We start from the raw sequence: 19094 nt of genomic DNA, 5'->3' as shown, positions 1-19094 counted from the left end.
GATAAACACTCATCAGGTCTTATCATAGAAGAGATTCCTGTCTGGATAAGAGCTGTACTAGAGGGCTTATGTAATCCTTTCTAACTCCAAATTCCTTTCCCTTAAACAGTTTCCCTTAAATAGTTAATTTATCCAGATGGTATTTTACTACCTAGACATACAGTATTTCAGTCCAGCTTAATATATGTTCATTGAACAACCAAATGAAAACCAGAAATGGGTATTTGTTTGGCTGCCTTTTAATTCTGAGCACAGGAATTGATTATTACTCACTTTTATTGACTTGTGATACTAGTCACATAATGGGTGGAAATTGTACCATTACATATGTGCCATATGTGCCATGCATGTAAATAATAAGACATTACAATGGCCCAATAAAACCTAATTTTCTCCTGTCTCCAAGGATTACTAGCTAGCCAAATCACAGGGATATGAAATGAATATTTGGAGAACCCAAACCCCTCAACTGTTATTTTAGAAGTGGGATCAGAAGTGTCTGGATTGAAAATATACATTCAATATTCTCTTTAAAAACCATAAAATGAAAAGGGGAAAAAAAGGGGGGTGGAGAGAGAATTTTCTTAAGTCAACTTTTGCTCTACAATGAGCAGAAAGCCTTTCCATATGCGGAATTCCATTGCATAATGACCTAAGCTCTTTCTTCAATAGTAAAATCTCCTCAAATCTTTTTGCTTTAATTCCTGTGTTTCTACTTTCCCTCATTCCCTCTCCAACTTCCCTCCCCAATGAAAATCAGAGTGTTCTCAAGTGAAAGCTTCTGCCATAAAGGCATGCTTTACAGGACATCTCTAACTTTTTTTCTCATTTAGGTAAAAATCTAAATAGCTTCTATCAAGAAAGAAATCTCCTTAACAGAAAATGATAAAAATTCCTTTAACATGATGTAAATTTGAGTTGCTATGAATATTCCATAAGATAGTCCTCTGAAACACAACCAATGCTAAATTCATCTGTTATTTCAAGAAATCTTCTCTATGTCAATTATATGGATTTCTCTCCTTCTTAGTTTGTCACAATAAAATGTCCCATCCTCTTTCCAGAATTCCTTACATTATGCTAAGTTTTCCAAACCACCATAAAGAAATCTGCTGGAATTTATAACCTGCTTCAGATGAACTCAAATCAACCTTGAGCTGTTGCTTCTTTGCCTCTCTAGGGTTCTCAGAGGATCACATTCCTAAGAGAGCTGAGGAAGCATCAATCATCTCTGTTTAAGCTACTAGGAGCATCTCCCCAAATGTCCCAGTCCACATAAAATTCATGGACAAACATAGGGGAAAGAAATCATTCTTATAGCATCCCAAAAGGAAAGCTACTCATCATATGGATCTATTCCTCAGCCTTTAGGGACTTCATTTCTGTTCTTAAGAGATAACCTAGTATAATGGATAGGAGTCCAGCCTCTGAAATAGAAATAGTTGAGCCCAGGTCTTGCTTTTTATATGCAGTGTGTGACCAAAGCAAATGACTTAACTTTATGACATTCTAGACAATTCTTTAGAACCATGTCACCAAGGAGTTTTCAGTCTCCATCAAGAGTCTATCCAGTCTGCCAAGGGAAAGTCAGGAACTATATGAACAAAACTATAAAACATTTTTCACACAAATAAAGTCGAATCTAAACAATTGAAAAAAATATTAAGTGCTCCTGGATAGGTCGAGCAAATAAAATAAAGATGGCAATGCTTCCCAAACTAATCTATTTATTTAGTGCTATACCAATCAGATTCCCAAGAAACTATTTTAATGACCAAGAAAAAATGACAACAAAATTCATCCAGAATAACAAAAGGTCAAGAATTTCAAGGGAACTGATGAAAAAAAAGCAAATGAAGGTGGCCTAGCTATACCACATCTAAAACTATATTATAAAGCAGTGGTCACCAAAACCATTTGGTATTACCTAAGAAACAGACTAGTTGATTAGTGGAATAGGTTGGGTTCACAGGACAAAATAGTCAATAACCATAGCAATCTAGTGTTTGACAAACCCCAAGATCCCAGCTTTTGGGATAAGAATTCATTATTTGACAAAAATTGCTGGGAAAATTGGAAATTAGTATGGCAGAAACTAGACCCCATATTTAACACTGTACACCAAGGTAAGATCAAAATGGCTTCATGATCTAGCATAAAGAATGAGATTAGAAATAAATTAGAAGAACATAGGATTGTTTACCTCTCAGACCTGTGGAGGAGGAAGCAATATGTGACCAAAGAAGAACTAGAGATCATTACTGATCACAAAATAGAAAATTTTGATTGTATTAAGTTAAAAAGCTTTTGTACAAATAAAACTAATGCAGACAGAATTAGAAGGGAAACAATAAACTTGGAAAACAGTTTTAAAGCTTAAGGTTCTAATAAAGGCCTCATCTCCAAAATATAAAGAGAATTCACTATAATTTATAAGAAATCAAGCCATTCTCCAACTGATAAATGTTCAAAGCATATGAACAGACAATTTTTGGATGAAGAAATTGAAACTATAGTCATATTAAAAGGTGTTCCAAATCATCATTGATCAGAGAAATGCAAATTAAGACAACTCTGAGATACCACTACACACCTGTCAGATTGGCTAAGATGACAGGAAAAGATAATGACAAATGTTGGAGGGGATGTAGGAAAACTGGGACACTGCTGCATTGTTGATGGAGTTGTGAATGGATCCCACCATTCTGGAGAGCAATTTGGAACTATATTAAACTGTGCATACCCTTTGATCCAGTGTTACTACTGGACTTATGTCCCAAAGAGATCTTAAATAAGGGAAAGGGACCTGTATGTGCAAAAAATGTTTGTGGCAGTCCTTTTGGTAGTGGCCAGAAACTGGAAATTGAAAGGATGCCCACCCATTGGAGAATGGCTGAATAAATTGTGGTATATGAAGGTTATGGGATATTATTGTGTTATAAGAAATGACTAGCACGATGATTTCAGAAAGGCCTGGAGAGACTTTCATGAACTGATGCTAAGTGAAATGAGCAGAACCAGGAGATCATTATATACTTCAGCAACTACATACATCACTATATGATGATCAATTCTGATGGATGTGGCTCTTTTCAACAATTAGAGGATCCAAATCAGTTTCATTTGATCTGTAATGAACAGAACCAGCTACACTCAGAGAGAACACTGGGAAATGAGTATGGACCACAACATAATATTTCCACTCTTTCTGTTATTGTTTGCTTGAATTTTTGCTTTTTTTCCTTAGGTTATTTTTAACCTTCTTTCTAAATCTGATCTTTCTTGTGCAACAAAATAACTGTATAAATATGTGTATACACACACACACACACACATATATATATATATATATATATATATATATATATATATATATAATTTAACATATACTTTAACATATTTAACATGTATGGGACTACCTGCCATTTAGGGGAGGTAGTAGAAGGAAGGAGGGGAAAAGTTGAAACAAGTTTTTGCAAGAGTCAGTACTGAAAAATTACCCATGCATATGTTTTGTATATAAAAAGCTAAAATTTAAAAAGGGGGGGGGGAAGTCCATCCAGTCAAGGGATTTTCTACAATAGGAATGCATTGGACAGAAGAAATTAAAGGTCTGGATCTGCCCTCTTTTCCCCACTGAAATGTTTCAAAGTACTCAGTAACTCTGATAGACAACTCCCCACCCTAAATCATATATATTTTTTAAGTTGGGTTATACTATAGTTCACAGAATATAGAACAGATAGATTGTCCAACTCTCACATTTGATAAATGAGGAAATTGAGGATTGGTGGAAATGCTAGTTAATGATAGATCTAGGATTTCTGACTCTCAGATGAATATTCTAATTTATGCAGCTTCATGATTACTTGAGTGTCCTAACCTTATTTTAAAATTATTCTCTTCATAGAACCAAGAGAACACTGTACACAGTTAACAACAATATTATGTGATGATCAGCTATAATGGCTCTTTGCAACAACGTCATGATTCAAGGCAAATCTAATAGACTTAAAATGCAAAGTGTCATCTGCATCCAGAGAGAGAACTATGGAGACTGAATATGGATTAAAGCATATTTTCACATTTTGGTGGTGGTGGTGGTGGTAGTGGTGGTGGTTTTGCTTTTTTTCTTTCTAGTATTTTTTTCACTTTTTATCTAATTTTTTTTTTTTTGCTCAGCATGAAAAATATGGAAATATGTTTAGAAGAAATGCACACAGTTAACCTATAATGGATTGCTTGCTTGGGAAGGGGAGGGGAATAGAGAAAAAACTGGAACATAAGGTTTTGCAAAGGTGAATGTTGAAAACTATCTTTGCATATATTTGAAGATATATAATAATGGCAATTATAACAACAGATCACATTTACAATAGCACTTTAAGATTTTCAGAGCATTTTGTAAACATTATTTCATTTGAATTTCTAAACAACCTTGTAAAGAAGGTGCTTTAATAATTTTCATTTTACACATGAGAAAACTGAAACTAGAAATGGTCAAACGTTTTGCCCAAGTATCAAAGCTAGTAAGTGATTGAGGAAGCATTTGAATCCAGGTCTTCTTGACTCCAAGTTCAATACTTAAATCTACTTCCATGTTGCACATTCTCTTTTAAGAAGCCTATAAAGATTCCAGATCATAGGTTTTATGACTGAAATGAAGTAATCTATCCCAACAGTAACTGCAGGGAGGATTATTCTAGTGAGACGCAGGTTTACTTAACCAGATAAGGGAAGGAAACGATATTATCTTAGCAGGTGCATAAAGGATAACGCCAGTCCAAAGGTGCTAATAAATTGTTAGTATAAAAACTTGAACAACACATCTATAAGGTACCTAGGAGAAAATACAGAAAGGAAGAGCCCCTTCTACTTGGATTTATCTAGGTGGATGAAATTAGAAGACAATAGTGTTTAAGAGCTCCCAAAATGATGTGAACCTTTCAAGACGATGAAAAAGAATGCTAGTGTCAATAATAGTGAAAACAATACTGGATTTGGAGTCAGATGACCCAGATGCTAATACTGGTAATGCCAGTTGCTACCTGTGTGATGTTGGGCAAGATCTTTTCCCTCTTTAAGTCCCAGTTTCTTCACCACATAAAATAAGTGAGGTAGACCTGATAATTTTAAAAGTCCCTTCTATATCTAAATCAGTGACCATCACAAAAAGGAGGAAATGAGAGATATGGGGCTATACAAAGAAAGTACATCCCTAAGTTTTCTGAATGATAAATGTCTTTTCAGTAAAGAACTTAAAGAAATTTTATCTCATGAGTTTTGTGAAAGGAGCTTCCTCCAATTCCTAAATCAGTTTTAGAATTTGTGAAGAACTTTCAGTAGGAATAATGTCACAACATCATGAGATTCATAGAGTTAAAATTAGAAGAGGTTTGAGAAATTATGTGGTCACGAGATTCACAAATTTAAAGATATCTCCTCTGTATAAGTGTTCATATGGACTATTTGTGCTTAACCTGTGGCAGAGTCTTTCAAACTTGTATTGATCTGATCAGCCACAGTAAGCCACACTGTCCCTCAACTCCAACACAATGACACCATTCTGATCCTCTTTGATAACAAAAAAATTAGTACAACCCTCTCATTTTACAAGTTAGGAAACCGAGTCCTAGGAAATTGAAGGTTGCCTAGTTTGCCTAGGCAATAAGTGATAGAGTCAGGATTTGAATCCAGGTCCTATGATTGCAACCTTGACATTTTTACCTACACCACCATGTAATGCTAAAGTGTGAGGATGATTGCATTTTAAAGTTTGCAAAGCTCTTCACATTCATAAATATTTTGTGCTCACAACAATCCTATGTGATAGGTAGGTATAATTACTGAGCCTATGATTTCATTGATTGAAGGAGCCCCCAGTGAGGAACTAACTCTAACAAATTACTGCTCTAGAGAATTGCCCAGCTTGCCAAGTGATCTGCTTAAGATCATGTAGCCATTAAGCATCACAGATGGGTCATAAACCAAGTCTTCCCCACTTGGAAGTCAGTTCTCTACTTACTCTGACAAACTGTCTCTAACTGTGCTACATACAAGAGGAGTTATTAAGATAAAAAAACTGAAGCTTAAATTATTAGCTTATCCAAGAGTTAACAACTGGTAAGTTGTCATACAACTGATCCTGCTTCACATTGACTTGAAGTATGACAATAACATCTCACTAACTGGTCCCTCAAAATAAGTTAATAGGGGGAAAAAAGTTCCAGTTAATTTCCTCTTTATACATTTTTCTTAAAATTTAGTAAAGATAATAGGGGTTTTTTAAGTTCTATTTCTCATTTTAGGAGAGAATATAGTGAATGAGTTCTTGACTTGTAGTCAAGATCCTGCTTTAAACACCTTACTGTGCAATTCTAGACAAATCAGTTCCTTTTTCTTAGCCTTTTTCACTGTAAGATGTGGATAATCATAATAGATAATATCTAAATAGCCTTCTTTAAGATTTGTGAATTTCTTAACATATTTTATTCATATTTAAATAATTTATTTTATTTATATTCTTTACATAACGACCCTGGGAAGTATGTGCTATTATTTTCTCCAGTTTACTGATAAGGAAACTGAGGCAGACAGAGGTTAAGTGACTTGCCCAAGGAGGTACAGCTAGTAACTATCTGAGTTTAGATTTGAATTTGGGTTGTCCTAACTCCAGATTGACTTATAGCACTTACCTCATAAGGTTGTCAGGACCGAATGAAATAACATATACTAAGTGCTTTGCAAACCTTAAAGCACAATCTAAATGTCAATTATTACTATTACTACTTAAACATTTTACAAGTATATAGTACTTTATAATTTATAGAGCCATGCCCAAATAGAAAATCATTGTGAATATTCTAATTCTCATTTTGAAAATTAGAAAGTAGAATTCCTAAGATCTCCAAACAATAGATCAAAAGTCAGGCTTACTGACTTTGTCACAATTTTTTTCCAGTAGCCAATAGACTTGGTTCATTAGGAAAATTTTCACAATGTCTGTGATTAAACAATATCACAATTGCCAATCAAATAAATCATTTCCCTTAGGTTATGGGAGTGCAGAGGTATGAAGTGAAGGAAGATCAATTAAACCAGCTGTTTGGTATTTTATAAAACAATCCATTTTTCCTGAACTTTTTAATCCATTATATTGGTATCATGGAAAACAGACTATGGGAGACCTTGGAAAAGTCATTGGAATTTTCCACAAACTTTAGATTTCACTGTTAAAAAACTGAAATAAGATCAGTTTATCTTTCCATGGTTCTTTCACCTGCTCATGTGATTGTAACTGTAGATATAAAACAAAACAAACAAGCAAAACAAATGGGGAAAAAAAAACTTACTTTGTGCTCACCAGATCAGATCTTAAAACCTTACCTAATAGGTTTGTCAACCACAAGGCAAGATCTTCTTTCATCGGCAACAAATTAGCTTCATGTCTGCTGGCCAGCCACTGACTGTACTGATGCATATCTGAGAGTCCCGGGCCGCTTCGTACCTTTGGGCTTAGGGCTGTACACATCATTTATCTGGTAGCAATACCTGTTTGAGAAACGGAACAGTTGGAGTTGATTAGAAAAAGGCTTACATTTGATTTCTGACAAATGTAGGTGTTGACAAGCTGAGGCTCCCGATATAATCATTGACCTTGCTCATGGATGCTTTGATGACAAAAAGTATGCTTAATCATTAAACTACATGTTGTGCCATTATTCCTTTATCTGAGTTTGCTTTTGTTCACACTCACCCAGTGTATTGATCATTTTGGCAGAAAACAGTCCAAACCAAAGGTCAAATACAAAAATCAACAAGTTTATAAACTGGGGTTAAAACAGAACAGTTAGTTGAATTTAAAATATCTGATAAACACAGTTTTTTTTCAATTCAATATTCAACTAATAAACATAGTTTCTTCTTTTCAATATAGAGGTAATAGATAATGGATACAGAAGGTCACCTAAATTGTCAAATAGAGTAATGTTTTTGGTCATTTTTTCTTAACTGATTTTCATTCAAAAGAGCAAATAGTCACAGCAAACAAAAGATTTGGTATTTTTTAAATCAATAGAATTTTTCTCTTTAAAAGCTAAGTCATAATATTTTTGTTGTTACAAATACTTGTATTTTCAATCTAATTCGTTTTTTTTTTTTATTTAGAACAAACATTGAAAACTGACAGCTTTGGAAATCAATGACATTAATCATGTCATATAATTCGTGATTCAGAAATCCTCATTCCTTTTTCAAATATTTGTTCCTTCTAGAGGATTATTTACCAAGCTGGTACCTGCTAAAGAAATATTAATTGATAATGATTAATGATGACAACTAACCGGAATATAAAAACATTATTCTTTAGCTTTGACTATAGAAGTTTTAGGGGATTTTAAAAGCCTCTTTCTTAGTAGTAAAATTGTTCATTTATTATATACTTTGGGGGAAGAGGTGGAGTTGTAAGGAATGAGGTGACAAGGAAAGATATGTGTAAGAGGGAAAGGATACATAAGAAAAAGTTTTTAAGTATAACAATGATTTTTTTTTTAAAAAAAGTAAAAGATAAGACTGGTGAGAAGTTACAGCTTCGGTAACCATATGTAAATCTCAAATGTGTTTTTAACATTTGATTACTCCATAGAGTTATATTTACTATCAGAATAAAAGTCAGCATCAATAATTGATAGAAAGGAACAAAACACCAAAAAAGAATGAATGCATCATCTTACTAAACCTGCCAAGATCTCATATCTATAAAACAAAGGTAAATTCCATTTTCTTTTGACCCTTGGGATTAAGTTTCCTAGACTCACCCCCCACACATACAAAGGAACTGATTAAGTTTCTTCAAACATTCAGCATTTGACTTTAAACTTACTGTATTTATATATGCATTGGACATGGGAAATGAGGTTAAAGAATTAATTATCCAACAGCTAAAATTTTAAATTTAGCAAATTCACTAATTGTCCCAATTAGGAGGAAAGGACTATTCTTTGGTTATCTGTACATAAAGAGCATAATCACATGATCACTAATGAATCGGGCAGCAAAAACAAATGTGTTTATAGCAGACAAGGTGACAAAATGCTTTATTATATTTAACATATCCTGGAATTGTCAGGTATTTGTCAATTTCTTAAGGAATATATTAGTGAAATGCCACTCACTATTGCTCTTGACTGAACTCCCCTTTTTCTGCTCAGTTAATCCGAAACACAAATCCACACAACCACATTCCACTCACTCACTTTGCCTATCTAAATAGCCTTTGAAAATTCTCTTTAAAAATTTTTAAATTTGGGGATTTAGTCTTTCCAGTGACTAAGAAAATGTCACTCTGTCCAAAGTATTTAATTTTTACATTAGAATTGACTTTGGAGAAGAGAAGGCAATATTTGGTAAGTCTCTTGGGAATGAAAAGCAAACAATGAATATACAACCTAATCACCTGTTGATTTGTATTTTATGTATTCTTTGGAAATATTCCTTGTAAAGATATTCTTATAGAAATGCCTGTCTCTTCATCAGGGGAGAAAAGAAAAAAAGGGGGGAAAGAAGGAAAAAGAAAAAGAAAAAGAACTGGTGCTCCAGTTTTGAATTTTCCTTGAAGGTGATAAATCCCTCTTAAAGTTTTCATACCTTTTAGCTGCCAAGGTCATAGAGCTGCTGAAATGTTTTGTAATCTGTCTGGCCATATGTTACCAAGTTGTCAGAAGAGGGAGCTGAGTTTCCCGTTGTTTATAACTTCTGCAGCTCATAATGACATTATTCATATAAAGTGCTACAGTCCCTAAATTTAGTGAAACTAGAAACCTAAAACACTTGCCCCAGTTCTTTGCAGAAAATATTACTGATCCAAAAGGCAACACTTCCTGGGACAGGAGAGTGGGAACCCAGCTTCCAAATGCTTCCTAAAATTCCTATAGGCTAACTTCCCCAATAAAACATTTATGCAATAATACATTTAGCACATGACTCATACATTTAAATAACTAATTGAAAGCTTTAAAAGGTTACCTCTAAAATGGCTTTCTTCTTAAGAAACAATCTCTCCCACTACTTTCCTGAAAGTGAGATGCAATGGTTCAGTAACTTTACCTACATCCTATTATGGATGCTCCAACTCACATTTATGCAGCACCGTCCTATTTTGCACTCTAAAGGCAAGAAGACAGCTTCGATTCTTAAGTTCATTGTCCAGCTGAGAATTCAGCCCAGGATGGTTTACAGTGCACCTAATGGCATGTAACAGTTTCCAACCAGCCAGAGGGATCCATTTCTACACCTTTCATCCTGGGAAACAGAGCACTTTTTATGTTCCTTTACAGTGGCACCTTTATTTGCCCAGCAGCTTGGATAGTGCTTGTCCAATAATGTAATTCAAACTATCTTCTAATGTTTGCAAATGAACGCCATGGAGAAACAATGAGTAATTTAGCATTTTTTGATTTGTGGGTACATAGACTGTCTTTGTGATGGGCTTAATTAACTACCAGGATAGAAGAATAAGAGGAATAGAGCTGGAAGTGAGGTCAGGCTCAGTGTATGAGAAATATAACAGAGCTATCCAATTCAACGTGTCCTAGGACTTTAGCCATCTTTAGACACTGCCATGCTTGGATGTGTTGACTACTTAGAACCCCTTATGAAATGAAGGAAGTATCATTTCAGTTTCTCCTATCCTTATGTTCACATGATCAGCAAAATAGCTAGCTGTCTTGGTGGGATTCAGTAGCACTGTTGGAAATGACCCATGGACTTGCAAATTTAGACTCCAAAGAGGGATAAACAAGGAAAATGGAATGGAATCAATTGTCATGGTGGAAATCAAGAGTTTAACTGAACTGATATCATGTGTACTGTAGTTTGCTACTAAATGACTAAAGATGGTAAAGAAAGGTAATTTAGTTACTTATGCTAGTGAAGAAATATTTTGACATATGGAAATTTGAAAGATTTATGTCAGAAAATATAAAGCAATGTACATAGGGGAAATTTCAACCATATTTTTCTTAGGCATTAGAATATTTTTTTCATAGGACCATGAATCTAGAAGAGGCAGCAAAGGATAGCTTATAAGGATCTAGTCTCAAAACATCTAAACACAGTTTAGATCTCTCCTTTGATACACGCAAGCCTGTATGACTCTGATACCAATAAAATCCCTATCTCCTATCTCTTAGAACTAGAACTGGAAAGGGCTTTAGCAGTCTAGCTCAATTTGTTATTTTACAAATGAAAGACCTGAGATCCAGGAAAGAGAAATAATTTACTTTCAAATATGTCACACAGGTAGCAAGTAGCAAGGATAGGATTCAAACCCAGATTCTCTGCATTCTCTTGTACTACCTAATGGATTACCAAGAAAAGTTATGTAAATTTAAAAGTTCCTTAAAACTGAGATAGGAAAAGATTAGGGAATAAATAATATCTTGCTCCTGCAAGTTCTAATTCCGATGCCATGGGAATTGCATCTGTCCTTTTGACAAGTAGAGGGCTAAATGCTTGGGACTATTAATTTATTAAAAACTTCATTTTATAAAGAAAAAAGATAAATCAAACAGAATTCCTATGAACGTTTAATGCTATTTCTCCTTTCATGGCTGAGGAGGTTCTGGAATAATAATTAAGATGACACTTGAACCAATACTGGGACAAATGAAGACACTGATGATGCAATGACCTAAACATCACATGTTTAAAATATCTGTCCAGGATACCGCAGCTCTGGGATCCTTGAGAATAACTCAATAATGAGAACTGTAACTAACTGTAACTAAATAGGATTTTTTTAATGTCTAGAGATCCATTAAATGACCAAAATGCAATACTATCCAACTCTAGAGATCACAGACTATTAGAATGTTGGTGCTGGATCAGTCTATGACATTGAATATAATATGTTGAAAGAAATAGAATATTACTTAGTAACAGTTATTTGGATGTCATTTTTTTTAGAGACAATGGGGATTAAATGGCTTATCCTGGGTCACCCAGCTAGTAAGGGTTAAGTGTCTGAGGTTGCATTTGAACTTAGATTCTCCTAGCTGCCCTAATAATAGTTATTTGGGAAAAAATTAGGTTATCACTCCAGTCTGAGATGAGTACACTCTAGGTGTCTCAGGACTGTGCTTTCATACACATTCAGGTTTCAATTATTTTTATTTTTATTTATTTATTTATTTATTTATTTTTTTGCTGAGGCAATTGGGGTTAAGTGACTTGCCCAGGGTCACACAGCTAGGACGTGTTAAGTGTCTGAGGGCAGATTTGAACTCAGGTCTTCCTGACTTCAGGGCTAGTGCTCTATTCAATTACTTAAAAAAAAAACCTTATCATAGAATAAAATAGGAATATTCTTTTTTCTTTTAAGTTACCATTTGGACTAATCATTTAACCTGTCTGGGTATTAGTTTTCTGATTAGAGAATAATACTGGATTAAAATCTACCTCACATCCAGTTTTGTGATTGATCTATAAGATCAAAAGCAACACAACAACCAATTTAAATTCAAAATGAGAGGTGCCCTTAAACAATAAACTGAAATATTAATTTGCTAGAAATATGGATTTCAGAAGATTTTGTTTTCAAAAAAATAAAAAAAATGAGAATCAGATCTCTTGAAGGCTAACCCAACCATATTTGCACAGGAGTACCCTCTACAGTAGCAAATGATCACTGTGTCAAAATAATAAGAGTAATTTAACATCAGTTTGTGTTCATATATGTATACATGAGCATCTATACTGTTTTTTTTTAAAGAACTTAGCCACTGGAAATCTAGACTGCTTCTGCTGGCAGCCTTTTTTCTGAAATGGACTTATCCCCTGGACTGGAAACACAAGAGGGATACATCAGGGAGTAAGGTGGGGTTCTGTGGGTGATCAATATAATAATGGAATTATTCAACTTATCCTAGGAACATAAGCATCTAAGGTCACTGCCACGTTTGATGCCTCCACTGCTTAGAACCCCTTATAAAGTGAATAAGAAGTATTAATTCAGTGTCTCCTGTCCATAGGTACACAACTCATGAAAATTAGTATCTGTCTTAGTGTGACTCAGTAGCATTGTTGAAAATTGCCTACACTCTCTTTGAATTTAAATTCAGAAGTGGTGTGAACAAGAAAAATAAAATGGAAGCAGTTGAAATGTTCAAAATCAGACTTTGGAAGAATTGAAACTATCTGAAGATATTAAGTTATTCCCAGTTTCAAGATCTTTCATAAAGGTTAATCAACCACCTCCCAAAGCAACTTGTTTCTCTTAGGGATGATGCTAATAAATACAGGAAGCTTCTCCTTAGATGCAGCCTAAATTTTGCTACTTATACCCATTGCTTCTGGTTCTGCTTTCTGATATCAAATGAAACAAAACCAGAACTTTTGTGGAGGAAATAGGTGGTACAGAGGATGGTGGTCCAGGCCTGGAGTCAAGAAAACTCAACTTTGTGTCAAGAAAACTCAAATCCAGTTTCAGACATTTACTACCTGAACACCCTCTGTGGGTTAATCCTGTTTGCCTCAGTTTCTCCTCTGTAAAATATGAGTTTAGAGAAGGAAATGGCAAACCACTTCAGTAACTGCCAAGAAAACCCCAAATGTGATTTCAAAGAATCAGACACTGCTGAACAAAAATTCTTTTTCTTGACAACTCTGAAAATACTTGAAGCCAGTCCTCATGTCTACATTAGGTTCCAGATACCACATTTCTTTTAATAAATCCCAAGATGGCATATTTTAAATAAAACATTGTTATTTAAGAAATGAATCTAAAAGAATCTAATTGTGAAATAAAAGGTATATTTCTCAATATTATTGCTATAGTAGTAAAGTATGATAGAGAATAGTAGATCATTCTTCTCATCTGTTGTTACTTAGTTCAATCACTGCTAAAACACCCAACATAAGGTGCTCCTCACTTGAAGAACCAGTTAACTACACTCTGATCTTACAGTTATACCTCAAAACCTCACAGCTTACCTTCTTAATGTGCCCCATGGGCTACAAGAGGGAACAAGTTTAGCAATATGGATAGCTCATCAGCATCCCTCATCCCAATGGGGGAGGGGAGACTGAAGGTACATAAGTTAATAGAGCTATCTTCACATGTGAAAGACAAAATTATTTTCATCATTTGAACTATCCTCCACTAGGGAAAAAAATCACAACAATAAGGACTTTCATTATCACAAAGATTTTGGTGGTTTGACTCATGAGAGATTAATTCTCAAAAATCTCAATATGACTTTAGAGCTCTATATTTTCTAAACATGTTTACCAAGAAAAATCCCATGTCTCAGGGTCCAACAAAAATATACTACATAAAGTTACACAAGAAGTAACTGTTTCTGAGCCAATTTCTGCCTATTAATGAATTTTTTAAAATTAAGAACCATGCATAAATTTGTCAGTCTGTATATGTGTGTATATACATGTATGTACATATAATATATATGATACACAATGACAATAAAATTTTACTGATGAAATATATAGACTTATGACAAATCACAAATACCTTATAATGTCATAGAATCTTAAGAGCTGAGTAAGAGCTTAGAAAATATCTCTTTCCCTTCCCTAACTTTACATCTAAAGGCCAGGAATATATGTGGTCAAAGTCATATAGCTACGGTTCCTAGGAGAGCTAGTGCCACATCTTAAAACTCTTAGTTCCCAATTCTCTTCACCACACTTAAATCATGACCTGTATTTTACCCCTGCTAATACAGGATATTGTCGACTCCTATATTTTATAACTAACCATGACTTCAACTAGAGAAATGTGATTATGCTCTATCCAAATGCAAGGGTCACATACTCCTTATCCTCCATTATGACAAATAAATAAAAGGAAGGGATCAGATTTCATTTCTAACATCATAAGGGAGTCCAGTTGTTTATGAGTTGGTCTATGATCTCAACAAACTGTGTCAATTTAGCACAGTTTTCTGAACTCCAAGCCCAATTAATTCTGGACGTAGAACTGAAGTAAAGAATGGGAAATTGCCTTTAAAAACCATTAATCAAACAGAATTTTAAAGGACTTATATCAAAATGTGAATCTGCCTGATAAAGTAAACCCTAATTCATAAGAAGCCTTTGCCTTCTCTTTTATGAATAAAGGTTGAAACAAAATTTGTGCTGGATTTAAACATACTATAGTTAAGTTAATTAATCTTTTATCATATTACATATTGATATGAAAGTGTTTTTAGTTCCCTGGTTTAAAGAAAGAATACATATATAGATATATGTGTGTATGTGCACATACACACATATATATGTATCAGAAACATCAGGGAAATAGTTTTCATTTATAAACACCCAGGTATAATGGGATCGGTAATTTTGGATCATAGAACTAGAATGGAAGGAGCCTTAGAGGTCATTTAACACAACTGTCTCATTTCAACAATAAGGAAATGGGTTAAATAACTAGCCCATTGTCACACAGGTGAAAAATGAGAAAGTTGGGATTTTAGTCCAGTCCACTGCTTCTAAACTTTGTGCTTTCCCAGCCCCCCCCCAATCATGCTAATGTTTGTTCCATCATTCAAAATATCATAAAAAACTTCTGAGAAGAAACCTATACATATTTTGTCTCTGTTGTGATTTAAATGTCTAAATGTCAAATTATTTACCACTTATGCCCTGACCATTTGTATTAGAAGCATCCTTACTGGTCATTTTCAGCTCCATGGTGTACTATGAATACGTCAAATTCTATTTGCTAACTTGGGGACATGATAGTCAATGGATTCATCCTCTGCTTGAATAAGGTTTCAAGATTTCATAAACACATTATTCCCCGTTGGACAGATGACTTAGTTCATCAGGATACAAGACAACAACTTGTTGGTTTTGAAGGCCTGCTAGCCCCCAACAAACCAGTTTTACCAAAGCCTCATCATCAAAGTCTCAAAGAAACCACTACCCGCTAATACCAAGCCATCCAGGATGTCAGCAAGTGCCCTCTAGAGTGAAAATGAAATCCTTAATCTGCCTTGTGGTCTACCACACTGTCAGAGACCTCAGGGGTATCCCCCTGGAGAAGGCAATTGTCACATGTATGTCCCGAATTCTCAGTCTTTTTTGCCTCAGTCCCTTACCTTCTATTAAGCGGTCAAAGCAGAGGAAGCCATGTTGGAGATGACCACCACCTCCAACCTTGCAGTCAGGGGAGAGCATTCCTTGGAAAGGAATTCATTGACCGGTGGCGAAGGCCAGACTGGGCAAAGCCAGCAGCCAGGAAGCCAAAGGCGGGTCAACTGGGAAAACCGCTCAACTCTAAGGCTTTAAGAGAAGACGACCAACTTGACCTGAGCAAATCTCAGGGGAGACGCTCGGGGAGGGGATGGAAGGTGCGCTTCCTCTCCCCTACTGGCGCTCCCAGCTCTGGGCCTCAGCTGTAGGACACTAAATGCCGCCTCGGGCAGAGTGGTCAGATGCAGATCCTATTTCAGTTACACAAGGGTTCCCATACATCATTGAGCTGAGATTGCTAGGGCTCCCTCTCCCCTCTTCCCCGACGAAATACTGCAGGATAGAGACAAGAAGGGCCAGAGATGCAGAAAGAAACGCGGGCGGAGGAGGGCAAAGGGAAGGTAGGGGGCCAGTGCAGGGGGTGAGGAAAGATGGCTATGGTTTCTAAGACCTTCGAGCGAAAGAAGGGTAGTATGGGCTGAAGTTCAATTCTGCCTCCTGGCGAAAGGAACATTTCCGAGCCTGTCCCCTTTTTTTGCCCTCTGCCACCCAGGCAAATCTAAGTCATACTGAGGAAACGCTCCCGAGGGCTTTGTACACGTTTGACTAGCCAGAGAAACAAATGCCCACGGAGGTGAGTTGAAGGTTTAATTTAAAACCATCGCTTTTCCCAAAGCTTTATCAGGTTTAGAAGCGAACAACATTTGTTGTTGTTATTGTTTTTAACCTGGCCTGAAAAGGCTAAACTCTGGTTAGCTCATCAGCTGAGAATAAGATTGCCACAGTGCTCCCTCCCATCATTATTACTTCTATCCATCATTGTTCTATTCCTCGGTTCTAGGGAGGAAAAAAAAAGTCAAGACCCGATTCACTAAAAGCCTCCCCCCTGCCTAAAGTCTGTATAATCCGGGCACCAATTAGGCACTTTCCCTCCTCTCCCTGGTTGGCTAGAACTGCATGAGCACTTTTTTTTCCGCGCTGCAGACATTTGTCGCAGTCTTTGACTGCCGTGTGCTGGAAACCTTTCGCTGTTTGCAGCAATTCAGCAAATCATCCCTAGCTCCCGAGGCTCATGGGTCCCCCACCCTCCCTTTAGCAGCTCAAAATCTCCCCAATTGCTTCAGCTAGGCTCGGGACCCGCGTACTTCTGCCCTCCCTCTCCTTTCTTTATTTGCTTTTTAGGGAAAACGCCATCAAGAACTCAGTTTCCCCCCCCCTCCCTCCCAAAACAAGCTCTCCTGCTCCTGTAAACCTCCTCCTCCTCCTCCCAAAATATCCGCATTGCTGCGACTGCGGTTGCTGCGTTGGGGAGAAAGCCGCGTGCGCGCCCCCGGCCACTTAGCTGCGGGCATTTCTCACCCCAGCGTCTCTGAGCTGTGCTCGCTGCTGCTGCTGCTGCTTCTGCTCGTGGAAGGCAGCCTGGCTCTATCGTGCCCCGCTCCGGGGGTCTGAGATCGCCTCCTCTGGAAGTCCGTCCCGCAGGTCTCTCCTTACCCCACCACCAGCAGCAGCAGCTCTGATTCCAGCAGGCGCAGAATCTCTCTTCATACTTCTCTGGGCGCTCGGCTTGGTGATGTTTGGGAAAACGATTTCCACCCCCCCCCCAACTACCACCACCCCCTTGCCAGAAACAGATTTCCTACATTTCATCAGTCCACATAGACTGAACGGAAGTAAAATGCTTACTTTTTCTGCTGGACGGCAAACGCAATTGACACTGATTTACCCTTGAAATGCTGAGATATTATATTACAAACCCTTGGCAGCAACTCCGAAGTCAGGTCCAAACTCCTCGCTTCTCCCCCCCCCCCCAATCCCCCAAACACTGACCTAAGGAAGACCAAAAAAAAAAGTATTTAACTTCTATGTTTTCACAAAGTAAATGGCTTTAGCATAATATTAAAACTGGATGCTGAAACAGTTTTGGCTTTTTAAGCCAGCGGTTTTACAATTCCAGGGTCATATGTGTCTCATTATGTTCTCTAGTAACTTTTTTTTAAAGACCCTCTTCGTTCTAAAGTGAACAATACACTTTCTTAAAATGTGATTCTTTTAATTGAAAATGCCAGATTTTAGAAGGGGTTCAAGCTCACTGCCATTTCGCTTTGAGAAAAGAAATATTATCTCACCTTGCCTCCACTCAGCAAACCTCCTTTATGCTGAACAGCACAGACAATTTCCCCCAACTGTTGTTTATTAGGAGGGTATATTCTGGAAGGAGAGGAGTCCTGTTCTGAATTGCAGAGGTTGCAGAGGTAGAAGAACAGATGTTCCCTTTCCCACTTCACCTCAGATGCGTATGAGAACCCTTCACTTGTTGAGTTTACTTACATATCACATTATCACTTTCCATTTGGCGTATTTCGAAAGAGGTACACTTTAGAGGGAAAAGGTTTTGGTTTTTTTTTTTTTCCTTTCTTTTAACTCCCCATGTTCTCTTACCTCTTTCATCCAGCTATGCGAGGAAGGGGGCATAGTTATTGCCCTTGAATATGATTCCCTTGAAAATCAACGGGAACTAAAAACTCAGGAGTACACTAAGCTGAAAGTGGAGAATTAAGATAGATATTATGAAATAGAAAAGAAGAAATTATTTTGATTGAAATTCGATTGCAAGTAGTTATTTTGTTCTAAATAACCTAGAACTTTATGATATGTTCATGCCAAAAATAAGTATTAGGAGAGCCAAGGGAGGGAGCATTTTGGGCACTTTGTTCAATGATTTTTCATTTTTTTTTTAATTCCAAGTTCCACTGAATAAAATATTGATACATTTTTTTGGACACAATCATTTATTCTTAAAACTTTCCCCACTTCCCAGCCCCTCAAACAGCTCCGCCTATGATTTCCAGGATTTTAAGTTTTTAGAACATCAGAAA

At 36.4% G+C, this 19094-nt stretch overlaps 1 protein-coding gene across 2 annotated transcripts in view; it reads right to left on the bottom strand.

The window, feature by feature from the left end:
• The window catches only part of GAS2 (growth arrest specific 2), a 144098-nt gene extending 125595 nt beyond the window's left edge, over positions 1 to 18503 (bottom strand). The window contains exons 1-2 of one of the 2 annotated variants that reach the window (XM_023506297.2): positions 18345 to 18503; positions 7387 to 7551 (exon numbers count right to left, since the gene is read on the bottom strand). In XM_023506297.2, the coding sequence (XP_023362065.1) occupies positions 7387 to 7534 (148 nt within the window). In that variant the 5' untranslated portion in view covers positions 7535 to 7551; positions 18345 to 18503. Of the gene's footprint in view, positions 1 to 7386; positions 7552 to 17574; positions 17788 to 18344 lie in introns of those variants that run through there. The other variant, XM_003773639.4, reaches the window with a different exon arrangement.
• Positions 18504 to 19094: the final 591 nt, after the last annotated feature.

Source organism: Sarcophilus harrisii, chromosome 6, assembly GCF_902635505.1.
Source record: "Sarcophilus harrisii chromosome 6, mSarHar1.11, whole genome shotgun sequence".
NCBI lineage: Eukaryota > Metazoa > Chordata > Mammalia > Dasyuromorphia > Dasyuridae > Sarcophilus > Sarcophilus harrisii.
Note: the sequence above shows the minus strand (reverse complement) of the source record. Positions and strands in the feature narration are given on the sequence as shown.